We start from the raw sequence: 14,500 nt of genomic DNA, 5'->3' as shown, positions 1-14,500 counted from the left end.
GGGCCCCGGGCTTGCTGCCGCCCCCGGGTCCCGACGCGGCCCTGGCCTGACTGCGCGGCGGGGGCGATGCTGGCGGCTCCTTGAGGAAGACCCGCCGCCCCCTCGCCCGGCTCCGGTTATTTGCTGCGGGGCGGTTGGTCGGTTTGTAGCGGAACTTCCCAGACCGCAGCTGTAATCGGGGGGGAGGGGGCTGTTTGCTTTCGGGGCTCCCCACATTGTGTGGCTGGAATCAAGGAAAGCTTCCCTGAAATCCCTCCAGTCCGTAGCAGCATCTTGAGAGAGGGAATCGTTCACCCCAACTCGTTTTGGGACTGGTGTCTCGGCGGCTGGTGCCCGAGATGAGGACTCCTGTTGTTTCAGAGGCTGGGGACTTGGAAGGAAGCGGCTGCGAGGTTCCGCGAGGACGGTGCCAAGATCCCCTGGACTCCTTGTCGGCAGGGACGTCATGCTGCAGGACGAGGAGACTTTGCTCTCCCTAGGTAAGGGGGCCTGTCCCCGCAGGCGTTGGAAGCCGTGGGGTCTCCAAAGCCGACAAGCTGGTCCCTCTAGATACCAGGGGAATTGGCCGTACAGTCTGTAGAAACTCTGAGTGAGAGACTGCTCCTTCCACCAGCCTTGCCCTGGGTGATAAGATTTTGGGAGGGAGCGGAGCTGTGAACCCATCCTCAATCTGGAGCTTCCCAGGGAGCGGTTGGGTTGTGTGACCTGCTGTGCATTTTTCACTTTAGCTGCACATTTTTATGCATGGATGTCTTGTCCCTCTTGCTGTCCCCAGGGCTGGCCCTGTGCCTGCAGGGGCTGAGGTCTCAGCCGGGTTGGGAGGAGGTAATGGGACTGCCCAGGAGGGCTGTGCCATAGCCCTGAGAAAATGCCCCAGTGTCTAGAGTTCCCCAAATCTCCTGTAGGGAGAACTAGACGTCTCCTAGAAACCGTCTTATCCCCAACAGGGCTTCCAGGAACCTTTCCCATCTGATTTATTCAGGGGCACACACCTGCTCAGCATCACTGGACCCTCCTCTGTGTCATTAGCACTGTGAAATCTTGCTCTTGCCTCGTTCCTTCGGCTGGAGCTGGATTTCCAGTTCCCAGGTCCCCTGTGATCTCCAGCTGGAGCTGGGTGGGAGAAGATCTGTGGGTATTGGATCATCAGGGCTCTGAGGGAAGGGTGGTCCTGAGAGAGCTGCATGTAGGTGAGGAGTTTGATATGTGACCATAGACACCATCTAATGCAGTCACAGAGCCCTCACCTGGTTCTGCCTTATCCTACCCAGGTCTCAATGATCAGCTAAGTGCTGCTTGCCTACCAGCTGAGGGTCCCTCCTGTCTTGGGCTTGGAGCCAGGACAGAGGGCCTCCTCTCCCTCCTCATCCTCCTCTCATGAGCTCCTGAGGGAATCACTTGGCAATTCTGGCAGTTGAGTTTCTTGTCTTCCTTTCACATTTCCCCTCTCCCTCCCTGAAAGGCCTCATATCTGCCTCCTCTCTCTCCTCCCTTCCCTGCTTCTCAGCAGGTGATGGCACCATGAGGGAAAATAAGGTGGAGAATCCCCAGCATCCTGGACTGGAGCAGGCAAAACTCCATGAGATAGTCATGGGAGGAGCTGAAGGGGATGTTCCCCAGTGTCCTAAGCAGAAAGAAGATCCTGAGAGTCAGTGCAGGCCAAGGGAGTGGCAGGAAAGGTTCCTGAATGGGATAGAGGTTGACTCGAGTCCAAGAGGGCAAGACTTCAGGCATGGGAACGGAGTCACAGTCCACTCCAGAATCTGTAGTGAAGAGAAACCCTGGGAATGTGTTGAATGTGCCAGGCTATTCCAAGGCAGCTGCAAGCCTTCTGCACATCAGACCGATGTCAGCTCTAGCTTGAATCTTTTGACCCCGCAGAGCATCCATGCAAAAGAAAAAGGCCACATGTGCCCTGACTGTGGGAAAAGTTTCCAACGGAGGAGTAGCCTTTTTCAGCACCACACCATTCACACAGGAGAGAAACCCTATATGTGCCCTGACTGTGGGAAGAGTTTCCGCTTGAAATGTTCCCTTATTCATCATCAAAGACTTCGTCCAGGGGAAAGTCCTTATGCCTGCCCTGTGTCTGAGAAAGCTGACAAGTCGCAGCCCAGTCTTACTCTGCATCAGAGCATCAGCACAGAGGAGAAACCCCATGTGTGCCCCAACTGCGGGAGGCGGTTCAGACGGAGGGGTAACCTTATTGAACATCAGAGTGTCCACACAGGAGAGAAACCCTATGCCTGCCCTGATTGCAGCAAAAGTTTCAGACGGAAGAGGAACCTTATTCAGCATCACAGCATCCACACAGGAGAGAAACCCTTTGCATGCCCAGACTGTGGGAGGAGTTTCCGTCTGCGGTGTTCCCTTATTCACCATCAAAGGCTCCGCCCAGGAGAGAGTCCCTCCGCCTGCCCGGGCTCTGACATGACTGACCCACAGCAGCCCAGTCCTACTCCACAGAGCATTGACACAAGAGAGAAACCCTATGCGTGCCCGGACTGTGGGAGGAGCTTCATTCACAAGAAGAGACTTACTCAGCATCAGAGCATCCACACAGGTGAGAAACCCTAATTGTGCCTTGACTGTGGGGACAGCTTTGATTGGATGCGTTCCCTTATTCAGCCTTCAAGCACCCTTCTGTGTGTGGGAAAAACCAACAGGGTGAAGGTCTCCCTTGGCTCTCCCCAGATCCTACCACCTGGCTAAAGGCTGCAGGAGTTCACACCGTGGGGCCAAGGGCCTGGGTTGCTGTGTTGCAAGTGGAGGGTGGTGCAGTTCTGGACAGTAGGTGGGGTGGATGGCTTGAGTTTCAAGGGTGGCTGGTTGGCAGGGATCAAGTAGGAAAGGGAAGACTCAGATAGAAGATGTGAGTGGCTGAGGTGCATCTTCCTCGGTCCCACAGACCCCACCCCCGGCATGGAGGACAAGGTTTTTTTCTGGCTAATTGCATACTTAAAGCTTTATCCAGCAAGGAATTAAACCCATGGGGATTTGCCCTCCGGCAGGGACTGAAGCCCCTACTGATTTCTCCCCTTGTTGCTTTCTGTCTCCGACAACAGGCTCCAGAACAATGTCCACGCTGTGCTCCAGATTGCCGCATAGTCCCAAGGACCAGGGAAGCAAAATGGCTGCAGTGACACCAGAGCAGGTGAGGGATTGTCAGGCAGTTTCACAGGGGAGAGTGGAGGGCTGTTTGGTGAGGGTAGGGCCAGTCAGCAAAGGACCAAAAGAGACAATGAAATGGAGCCCTTCTGCCATGAGGAGCAAAAGATGTACTAGAAAGGCAGTGTGAAGAACCCATGAGGTGCAGCTGCCTGCCAAACACCAATTAATATTGTTATAGAAATAGAGTTTTATTTATTTAGTCATTACTGGACTGTGACTGGCTACATCTTGGGTGATACCATCTGGCACGTGTCTGTACCCAACTGTGGAAATAATTGGCACATAGTTTTGTTCTTGAATAATGTCCATTTCGCCCACATCCTGGTTGCATATGTTGTTGAATGAGGAACTGGGATCAGAGCAGGTGCATGCAGGGGTATAGATTTCCAGGCATCTCTGATGGTTCCTCCCCTCAACCTTATGGTGTAGAAGAGGTGAGGACATGCCACTCCCATTCTTGCTCAATACTGTGATCTACGCTGTATTTGCATGTCCCTACAGATTCAATTTGTAAACACCTCTAGAAACTCATGCAAATGATGCCCTAGCATGCCACAGGTAAAGCAGCGAGACAATGGCACTGTCAATATCCTGCTGCTACAAAGATTGTTAAAATACACTCAAGAGATTGAAGGAAGAGAACCATTCCCCCTCACCCCTGCCCCCACTACAGAGGAAGGCAAAAGCTCCATAGTTCTTGCTGTTTGGGGGCAGCGTACCTTGTAGTTGTACAACAGAGTTGTTTGTATATTTTTAGCAATATGTTAGACGAGAACTTGTGTGGCATGGTTATGATAGGGATGGTCATTCCTTGAACAGAGAGTTGGACTAGAGTCTCCTGACATCCCTTCCAGCCATACTTTTCTATGATTCTGTGATTAAGTACAGGCAGAGAGGGGACCCCCAGAAAGATTCTTGTACCTGCAACCCACTTGGACACTGTGTCAGCCTGATTTTTCTGTACATTGGATTTTTCTAGCTCTCCATTAATCAGAACATTCTCTGAAATGTTGGAATGGGTCCCATGCAGTTGGCTTGTTTCAGGTGCCTACCAAAGTAATTTGGAGTTGATTTTGCTTTTTCCCTTCAATCAGGCATTAAATTCAGGGGGCAATTTACTCCTTGCTGTTTGTCCAAAGTAGGAAATTGCCTCTAGGGAGAGATGGTGCTTATGGCATCCTCACTCCCAGGAGACACAAACCTAATGCATTGTGGGCATCATGAATAATCCCCCCCAAACCCCACATTCACCTTGAATGATTTGCTCATAGTCACCATATTGACCAAGAGCAAGTGGGTGATGGTTCCTGTGGCCGGAGTGGTAAATTCATGGCAGAGTTTTCCAAAGTACAGCTAACAGTTGTAAGAAGGGTGATTAAAATGCCTTCACTCTGGTCTTTCCACTTTGCATGTCTAATACAAAAAAACCCCTTTCCTCAAATTCCTTCATTCCCATGTGGAAGCTTCCTGGAATTTGAAGAAAGGCTTTTTTCACCCTCCATGGTCTGTGGTATGTGGGATTGTGTCTCAGCAACAGATGCTTGAGATGTGGAAACTTCTTGTTTCAGGGGCCGGTGACCTTGGAAGAAGTGGCTGTGTGTCTCCCCGAGGGGAAACAAGCTCTGTTGGACTCCAGCCAGAGAGTCTTGTGCAGGGATGTTATACTGGAAAATAATGAGACTCTGGTGTCTCTGGGTAAGGATTCCTTTCTCCTCAGGATTTAGAAGCTGTGGGGTCTCTGAAGCAGATAGGTTGGTTTTTGGGTAGGGTTCTTCCATGGCCACCTAGATTTCAGGGGAGCTGGCTGCATAATCCATACCAGGCCTGGAATAGGTAGACTGTTCCTTCCACTGGCCACGCTATGAGAGAAGAGATTCTGGTATCAAGTGGAGATGGAAATCCATCATCTCTAAAACTTCCCAGGAAGAGGTTGGGGTATGTGCCTTGCTGGGCGTTCGTTACCTTAGCTGCATATTTGCACACACCAATGTTGTATGTCCCTCCTAACGTCCCCCAGGACTGGTCCCTTTCCTGGAAAGGATGAGGTCCCAGCATGATTAGGAGGAGGTGAGAGGCTGCACAGCTGAACTGTGAAAGGAATTGCTCAGCATGTGGAGATACTCAGGTTTCCTGTAGAGGGAATCATGCATCTCACGTGGATCATTTAATGTCCAAAAGTGTTTCCAGGAACCTTCCCCATGTCCTTGTGAGACCAGCCTACCCACCTTATCTGGAACCCACTCTGTGTCACTAGTGCTGTGAAATGCTGGTCTTGCCTTGTTGCTTCTGCTGAAGCTGGATTCCTGGTTCCTATATCCTGTGTGATCTCCTGTCTGAATGGAGAGGAGGTCCATGGGTTCCAGATCGTCAGGTCTTGGAGGGAAGGGCAATCCTGAGACATGCCCACAGATAAAGAATCAGATAAATGGGCACTGATGGCATCCATGACTAGCAAAAATACCTGGGATTACCACCAGGGCCCTACAGGCCCCATCTGTGTTTCTGCCTCATCTAACTTAGGTCTCAGTTGACTGACTAAATGCTGTTATCCCCATGACAGGTATTGCTCAAGGACTTTTCCCAGTCTAATACTGTCTGAGGGTCCCTTCTGCTGCAGGTTTGGAGACAGGACATAGAGTCTTCTCTACCTCCTGATTAGGGCTCCAGAGGGATTCAGCTTTGCATTTTTGGTCTTTATGACTGTTAGATTTTTGCCTCTTTTTCACAGTTTCCCATGTCTTTCAGCCCAAGGAATGACCTCATGTCTGCTGTCTTTCTCTTGCATTAGGCAATGAGACTGTGAAAGAAAACGAGGCCAAGAATCCCCAGCTGTGCTGTTGGGGGCAGGCAGAACTCCCTGGGACAGCCCTAGGAAGAGCAGAAGGCAATGTTCACCAGTGTCCCAAGCAGAGAAAAGTTCATAAGAGTCCATGCAGACTAGGTGGGCAGCCGGGAAAGCTCTCCCAGGGAAGACCAATTGAATCCGGTCCTGGAGAACAAAGGTTTGAGCATGGGAATGGAGCCACAATCCACTCCAGAATCTGCAGTGAAGAGAAACCCTGGGAATGTGTTGAATGTGCCAGAATATTCCAAGGCAGCTCAAAGTCTTCTGCACATCCAAATAGCACTGATGCTAGCTCAATCCACTTGACCCCTCAGGCCATCCCTTCAGGAGAAAAATTCTACATGTGCCCTGACTGTGAGAAAAGTTTCAGGCGGAGGAGTAACCTTATTGAACATCAGAGCATCCATACAGGAGAGAAACCCTATGCCTGCCCTGACTGTGGCAAAAGCTTTAGACGGAAGAGAAACCTTATTGAACACCACAGCATCCACACGGGAGAGAAACCCTTCATGTGCCCTGACTGTGGGAAAAGTTTCCGTCTGAGATGTTCTCTTATCCATCATCAGCGGCTCTGCATGGCAGAGAGGCCCTCTGCGTGTCCTGTCTTGGAGAAAACCTACAAGTCGGGACCCTGTCTTACTCAGTATCAGAACTTTGGCACAGGAGACAAACCATACGCGTGCCCCGACTGTGGGAGGAGCTTTATGCACAAGGAGAAACTTATTCAACATCAGAACATCCATACAGGTGAGAAACTGTCATTGTGCCTTGAATGTGGGGACAGCTTTGTGCAAATGTGTTCCTTTATTCAGTCTCAGAGCACCCACACAGATGAGACCCTTCTAGTGTAGTGTGGCTAGGAAGAGCTAAAGGATGAGTACCTCCCTCACCTCCCCACCCTGCCCCCAGCTCTGCCTCAAGGGTAGAAAGTGGAAGGAGCTCTCGTATTGGGCTGATGGGCCTGTGCTATGCTGCTGCAAGGCATGAATGTGCATCAGTGGGGAAATGGTGCGAGCGCAGGCAGCAGGTGGGGTGGATGGTTTGGGTTTCAGGGGTCAGTGGTTGGCAGGGATCATGTGGAAAAGGGAACATACAAAGGGAAGATATAAGTCACTGAGATGCATTTGCTTCAGACCCCAAGACCCACCTGTGTGGAGGACCAGGGTCTCTTTCTGCCCAGTTTTGCTCTCAGGGCTTTTTCCAGAAATGAATGAAGCCTGGGTGGATTTGGGTTGTAGCACGGACTGAAGCCTCTTCTGAATTCTCCCCTTGTTTTCTCTCTCCAATGACAGGCTCCAGAGTTACATCCATAGTTGGCTCCAGATCGTCCCGTATTCCCAAGAGACAGGAAAAGGAAGTGACTGCTATGGTCCAGGTGAAGGATTGTCAGGCAGTTTCCTGGTGGGGGCTTGGTCTGGGTGACTGGGGGTGGCATCAGTACAGGAACAAAGGAGACAGGGGTGTGGAAGCCCTTCTGCTGTGAGAACCAAATGACATGCCACAAAACCAGTGTGGAGTGACCAGGGGGACAGCTCGTACCAGACACCACTTTGCATTGGTACAGGAATAGAGATAGATTTAGTTATCCGTCAGCTAGGAAACGAGTTGGTGACTGGCTGCATGTGGAAAATATCTCAGGTGATGCCAACCAGCATTTTTCTGTGACCCTCAGGGTGAAATAGACTGGCACATAGCTTTGTTCTTGCTTAATTTGCTGTCTCACGTCCAGTCCCCTTCACCTTCAGTTTGTGCTGGTGGTTGAATAAGGAACTGAGATCAGACTGGCTTCCTATGGAGTACACTTCTAAGCATTTCTAAGAACATGCACAAATGAAGGCAGGGAGGGGACCTGCAAAGAGGTTCTCCTCCTTGAAGCCCTAAATAGGCATAATTTGTCCTTGGTTTTCCCATGAATCAGGCTTTTTTGTCCTCCCTTTGGCCAGAACATTGCCTGAACTGTTGGAATGTATCCCATCCAGTTAGCGTATTTCAGGCACCCAGAGGCCACTGTGGTTGACTGGTATCTCCCTTCAGTTGGGCTGTAAGTTTAGGGAGTCTTTGACCTCCTGGGGACGAGCAGATACACAATATGTGCTGCTGCTCCTTGTCCCCTGGGAGTGCCCATGCCTGTGCTCTGGCGTATGGCATGTTGCCCTGAGTGGGGTAGCGGAGGCTGGGGCCAGCATCTGGGAGCTGCAGCCACGGCAGTCCAGCAGCAGGGAGCTTGGCCAGCAACCAGAGTGTGGTTTCGGCTGGCCAGGCTCTGGTTTTGGGTGGTGCAGGTGGTTTTTTTACACTGGGATCTCCCAGTGTCAGACTTTTCCCTTCCCCTTCCCCCTGTGCTGCAAATTAGCAACATGGGTAATGCCTGAACGTGTGGCATGTTCAGTGTGCGGTCCTGCAGGCATGTTTACAGTCATGCATGCCACATGTGCACACTCATCTAGATGTGTCCCTGGTGTTTTCTGAGGTAGGAAGTAGCCACAAGAGAGAGAGGATGTACATGTGCATCCACTCACCTTCATACAATCTGAGGTGGTTCTACTGCAGATGAAAGGGAGACTCCTTCTCTTTGTCTCTAACTCCACACATTGCCATGCACCCTGCTCCTGTCTCCCACCATCCTCTGTTTGCCTGTTATACCTGAACCGCAGCTGGGGAGCTTCAGTAAATGAGACCTCAGATCACTGGATACGTGGATTTGTTGACAGATTAAACAAAGTAAAGCAAAATGATAAGATACATTTCATATATTGCTTGACAATGTTGCTGGCCAGGATACATTGGCAGGCAAGGGGGCTTCTTGCCCTTGTCTGTGGTTGGTTGATGCCTTTGATCCCATTCAGTTCCCACTGTACTCCAAACAGTTTCTTCTCTTTGTACCTTCTTTCTTTATCCAGACTACGTGACCAAACTTGTGTTTTTTTCCTTCTCTTCTTTAACGTATTTTAGAACTCAAAAGCCCCCCTCTCCTCAGCTGTCAGCTTGTCAGCTTCAGTTGCAACATGACCTTAATCATTTGTTTTTCACATGCTTCTCTCTTTCATTTTATGTTTTTCCCCTTCCCTATTGCGGTCAGTCCAGATATACGCTGCTTTGCATTAGTCTATATATAATGCTGACTTCAGCTCTACTGTTCAGCAATATAGCTATTTATGTTATACTATTGTCTGAAGCTTGTCATCCTAGATTTGATAGATAGTCTCTGTGATGGATAGAATAGATTATTCTTATTGTTTCACAATCTTAAAGAGTTACTTGAAGATAACTGCTTTTGCAAGGCAGCAGCAAAAAGCAGGTTCTCCCAGAAGCCTCTTAGGCTTGACATATCTTCCAGGAGCCACGGGTTACTTGCAGAACAAGGGGCATAGGCTATATCTGTCTCCTTCCACATCTTTGAGAAGTCCTATAAACTCTTAAGGGCACAAGTCTGGAAGGCAGAACTTCAGTGTTGACAGCAAGAGGAGCTTGTGGCCCCCTTTTACTAGGGGAATCCTCACTCCACAGCTGAGAAGTGTAGGGCAGTGTTGCCATCTTAATTAAAACTGTTTTAATTGTGTGCTCCTTCCCTCCCCAGATCATTGGGACAATTTCGCAAACCACAGCTGACAATTTTGAGCAGGCTGACAAAATCAGCTTAATCAACAGCTGTGTGCATTGGGGTCTCCCTACTCAAGTGTCTGTTGCTAAGAAAAGGTTTAATCAAATTCTCTCATTTTCTAGCAGAAGTTCCATGATCTCTGTGAAAGGGGTTTTTCTAACTCCTCCCCCTCCCCCACCTTGTTCTTCCCTTGAAAGCAGACTCTTGTTATTTCAGGGACTGGTGACATTTGAGGATGTAGCTGTGTATTTCACCAAGCAGCAGTGGGCTCTGCTAGATCCCATTCAGAGATCCCTCTACAGGGATGTCATGCTGGAGAATTATGAAATGGTGGCCTCTCTGGGTAAGGATGTCTGCCTCCTCAGGGAGCCTCTGGTGCACCCAGGTTGGGGGTTGCTCAGGGGTTCTTTCCTGGTTGCTTAGATTTCAGGGGTGCCCAGGACTCTGAATAGGGAGACCTTCCCCTCCACAGCCTGTCCTGTGAGAGAAGAAAGTTGGCAGAAATGTGGAGGTGCTAATCCAATCCCAAAGCATCCAAAGTAGAGGTTGGGCATGTGCATTTCTTGCTGTTTTTAAATGTGGAGACCTGTGGAAAGGTATTTCCTGTGTCCCTTTCTCTCTCCAGAGTTGGCTCAAGCAAGGGCTCAGTCTCAGATGGGTTAGAAGGAAGGAAGAAGCTGCACAGCCATGCTGTGTGCCGAAGTCCTAAGAGAAATGGCCCAATGTGTGGTGTTCCCTGAATCTCCTTTGAAGGGGAAACAATCCTCTCCCTGAGACCCCTGACACTTGTAACATCCTGCTCTTGCCTCTTTTCTTTCCTTGGAGCTGGATTTCCTGTTCCCAAACCGGACATGATCTCCCACCTGGAACAGGGGGAAGAGCCGTGGGTCCCAGACCAACAGGGCTCAGAGGAAAGGGATGCCCTGAGAGACATTCACACAGGTGAGGATTGGTTGAATGGCCAGAGAATATGTCCATCACTGACCCAGACAAGTGGGATTCTCCCCCAAGGCCCCTGAGGAGCCTCCTCAGCCTCTCAGGTCAGGCTTGTCCTATGCAGGGACTGCATCCTCATGACACATGCTAGTCTTGTATTGCCTGCAAGTGTGACTCACTCTCCTCCTCCCCCCCACCTCCCAAGTTGCCTGGTGGGACGGGGAGGCAGGATGGATCCCCTTGTCCTTTTCAGACAAAGGGTTTGAGACAGAGCCAGCCCCAATTTTTTTTCAGTGTTTTGAAACTCTCTTCCCAAAAGCCCTTTTGCCTCTAGCTCAGGCAGTGACTCTTGTCTGCATTGTTTCTCCCCACTGTCTCCATTTCTGTGTCTTTCTCTCCCAGCTGGCATTGGAACAGCGAGCGAGAATGAGGAAAGGAATCCCCAGCAGCTATGTCCTGAGCAAGCAGGAGCAGATGGGGCGTCACTGGGAAGAGCTGCAGGGGACATTTCCCAGGTCTCTGAGCAGGAAAAAGCTGAAGAGAGTCAGGGGCAGCTGAAGAGGCAGCAGAATATAGTCCCTCGGAGGAGCCCATGGAAATCACACTCACAGAGGGAGGGTTGGAGGATTGTAATGGGACTGTCAAAAACCTACAGTGAAGAGCAACTGAATGAGTATGGAGGAGAAGCTTCTGACACAGATCAAAGCTGTGTGCTTGTTGTGTGATGCACTCATGGAGACACATGTATGCCTGACTTCAGAAAAAGCTTTACACAGAGGGATTAGCTTAGTGCCCATCATCTAATTCCCACAGAGAAACTACATATATGCCCTGAATGAGGAAGGTGATGCTTGAAGCAGTTCCCTTGTTGCACATTGTGTAATCCAGAGGACAGAAACTGTGAGACTGGCTGTGGGAAAAGCCTCAGCAGTAGTGACTACCTACTAGGCATCAGAAAATCCACAAGGCAAGAGACCCTGGAAACCCGTGCAGGGAAAGCTTTGTCCAAACTAAGACCTTAGTAGACACAAAAGAATCCCTATAGAAGAGTGGATAGTTCTTGCTTCACTCATGGGTGGCCTGTGTGAAGACTGCGGATCAGTGTGGGTTGGGTTTCAGGAGGAACAAATTGGTGGGGAGTAGAGGAGGCAGCATCATTGGTAAGAGCAGAGATTTGTTGTTCCAGGCCCCAGGAAAGTCAGCAATGGGATCAGTAGGAGGTACTTCTGCAGGTTCCATGGATTTCTATTCAGAGAAGAGGTAGACATGACCCTTGCAGTTTGCTTCTGAGCAGAGCTATGGTCCCTTGGGTTATGTAGAAGGATATCATTGAGGGAAGCATCAGGGGGCCCTGTCTCAGAAATGTCTCTCTAGCCTTTGGGTGGTGTACCTCTTGAATGGCAATGTAGTGACTATATTAAAGAAGGATCAGGATAACGGTGTGAAACACAAGATGCTTGTACAGCTTTTAATATTGTAGTTGCTGCTACACAAACTGTCCCTGCCTGTCCAAAGCATTTGAGTTCCCTTAGCCTCTGTACTGCAGTGTTCTGACCATGAGTTACTTGCCTTGGGCAAAAGGGATGGGGAATCAAACAGGCTGGGAGTGTGCAGTGAAGGTTAGCAGCACATTCTGACAATGGTGATGTATTTGGTATTTCATGGAACTAAATACATTTGTCTGAGAACTGCCTAGTGCTGTTGTGGATGGAGCTGGCTGGGGGTGGGGGGGAAAGAGTAAAGCTGAGTCACTGGGCAACAAGGTTTTACTTTCCATCTGCTTGAGCTGCCTGCCCTCCCCTTAGCAACAGAAAGAAAGTTATTTCTGCCCCCAGCTACAGTATTAGAAACGGCTGGATTCACAAGGGGATAGTGGCATCGTACCCATGAGCACTGCAGCACCCAACTTGTACGTGTCTTTCTAACTAGCAAAGTGTCCAGCCTCAGGTGGGGCACAGGGGCTCCTAGAGCAAAAACAGAAGGTTAGTCTTGTCTACGCAGCAAAGGCAGCATTCCCCACCTAGGCCAGGTCAAACTATGGCTCACCTTGGTGCCACCCCCTGTGCCCACAGACCTGCTCCAATCCCAGGAGCATGCTGGGGAGGCTTTCAAAGGTGATCCCCTGAAGCTGCTTTAAGTTGTCCCTGCAGTCAGTCTTAAGACCTCAGTCTGTGACAAGCTCACTAAAGGAAACCAGAGTTTGGCTATGACAGTGTTTGGGTTGAGAGCATAGAGGTCAGCTTGAGCCTAGATGGCCCTGGAGGAAGGTGCTATCTCCCTTCTTGTCCAGCTTCAGTCAAGTGTTCCTCACTGCACCCAGACTGTGCCATTTTATTCTAGCAGGTCCCCTCTTGGATATACTAGAGAGAACACTAGAACCCTTCCACGTTGCATAGGCCAGGGATGTCACATAGGGCTTGTAGGCTGAACTGGGCCCATGAAGCTCCATCATTTAGCCCCTGGTGTTTCCTCTAGGTTGACCTACGTGCTGCACATGGCGCATGCTGCACTGGCCCCATGGGCAGGGCCTGAGATGCACAGCACCCATTCCAGCTGGTCTGGGACCTGCATTGAATGCAACACTTGTGTGGTGCTGGTCTGGGATGCATGCTGCATATGGCACCTGCTCCAACCAGTTCAAAACCTGTACTGTAGGTGACACCTATCCAGGACCAGCCTGGGCAGGTGCCATTTGCAGCGTGTATCCCAGGGGGGCTGGAGCCAGTAGCATATGCAGCATGGGTCTCAGACTGGCCAGGGCACATGCCATGTGTGTTTGTCCTGGCACATGGAGTGGAGGCAGTGGGAAGGGGTCCATGGGACACCTACAGTCCATAGACTGGCCCTGTGTCACTTGTTCAGCCCAGAGGAGTTTGACAGCAGTAAAGTATGGCATTGCAACACTGCACTACAAAGGGGGCTACAGACAACCCAAGTCCTTCAGGCAACAAGTGCACTAATTCAGGGGTTTGTGATTTGTCCTACCTGGTCTGGTACAAAGTGTCCTTGACAACCTTGGCTGTGTCCCTCCAAATGGCAGCAGACAGTGTCCCTGCTTCCTCTGTGCTAATTTCCCCTTCTGCATTCACCTGTTCCAAGTCACAGAGGTCTGATGCCTGGGGTCAAACAGTGCTTTGCCCAGTGCTTCCTGTGAAGACAACAGGGAGCCTCCAAGGCTGGAAGGAAGATGGAAAAGCACCTTTTTGAGTTACTGGTATCACGCTCAGGGGAGCGGGCCCTGGGGAAAGGCGCTGTAAAAGGCCACAGCACAGCTTGGGCAGCTCATGCTGGGGGTGGGCATAGCTGAGAAGTGTAGCGCCCTGAAGTCTTGATTTCTGCTTACAGTGCTGGGGCAGGAGAGGGCTTTAGCCACCAGGAAGGCACGCAGGGTTGAGCTGTCTGTGAAGAACAACCAGGTCGAGAACCACGGTGCAGGTCCCCGCGCGGCTTAGGAACAGGAACAGCCCTGGGGTTTGCAAGCAGAGAAGGGGACAGTGTTTGAGGACAACGTTGTCTGATGCCAGCTGCTGCTCAAGTGGCTGCGCTTCATCCCGACTCGGGTCCCAGAGCAGCAGAGGCTGGCCCCGAGGGAAAGGGAGCGGTAGGGGCAGTCCAGCTGTGCCCTGGGTGCTGGTGACTGAACCCAAAGCGATCAGGTGTGCTGCTTCCCGAGCCCGGAAGTAGGAAGGAAAGCAAGGGTGTGATGACATACAGACTAAAGAGGTCGAGCCGGGAAGCAGCTCCTAGTCATCCCGGAGGGGAGGGGAGGCGAGGCGAGGCTCGGTCGCAGCGCGAGCAGATCCTCCCAAGCTTCAAGCTCCTGCTGATCACGCCAGGCCGGGGGGCCGGGCTGCCGCGGGTCTGCAGCCACGTGGCGCCTTCACCAGCCAGGCGGGCCCTGCCCGTGTCGCCGGCGCGGCTCGGCCGAGTGCCCCGGTTCCCGCGGG

At 51.0% G+C, this 14,500-nt stretch overlaps 2 protein-coding genes across 2 annotated transcripts in view; both read left to right on the top strand.

Annotated features, from left to right (window-relative positions):
* Window positions 1–12,244, top strand: part of LOC109308974 (zinc finger protein 470-like) — a 22,033-nt gene extending 9,789 nt beyond the window's left edge. Inside the window, exons 6-12 of the mRNA XM_019533483.1 lie at window positions 3,067–3,154; window positions 4,740–4,866; window positions 5,960–6,763; window positions 7,309–7,391; window positions 9,834–9,960; window positions 10,443–10,559; window positions 10,956–12,244. Coding sequence (XP_019389028.1) covers window positions 3,067–3,154; window positions 4,740–4,866; window positions 5,960–6,763; window positions 7,309–7,391; window positions 9,834–9,960; window positions 10,443–10,559; window positions 10,956–11,278 — 1,669 coding nt within the window. The 3' untranslated portion in view covers window positions 11,279–12,244. The remainder of the gene's footprint in view (window positions 1–3,066; window positions 3,155–4,739; window positions 4,867–5,959; window positions 6,764–7,308; window positions 7,392–9,833; window positions 9,961–10,442; window positions 10,560–10,955) is intronic.
* Window positions 165–2,577, top strand: LOC109308977 (gastrula zinc finger protein XlCGF64.1-like). Its single transcript, XM_019533486.1, has 2 exons — window positions 165–479; window positions 1,508–2,577. The coding sequence occupies exons 1-2, from the start codon at window positions 446–448 to the stop codon at window positions 2,575–2,577; spliced, it is 1,104 nt and encodes a 367-aa protein (XP_019389031.1). The 5' UTR covers window positions 165–445.
* Window positions 12,245–14,500: the final 2,256 nt, after the last annotated feature.

Source organism: Crocodylus porosus, unplaced genomic scaffold (assembly GCF_001723895.1).
Source record: "Crocodylus porosus isolate Cpor-Errol unplaced genomic scaffold, CroPor_comp1, whole genome shotgun sequence".
Classification (NCBI taxonomy): domain Eukaryota; kingdom Metazoa; phylum Chordata; order Crocodylia; family Crocodylidae; genus Crocodylus; species Crocodylus porosus.
This window is presented reverse-complemented; position numbering and strand designations above follow the sequence as displayed.

Coding starts and splice junctions, on each gene's coding strand:
- LOC109308977 (XM_019533486.1), top strand. CDS start 446: ATGCTGCAGGACGAGGAGACTTTGCTCTCCCTAG. Junction 480..1,507: donor GGAGACTTTGCTCTCCCTAG/GTAAGGGGGCCT, acceptor CCTGCTTCTCAG/CAGGTGATGGCACCATGAGG.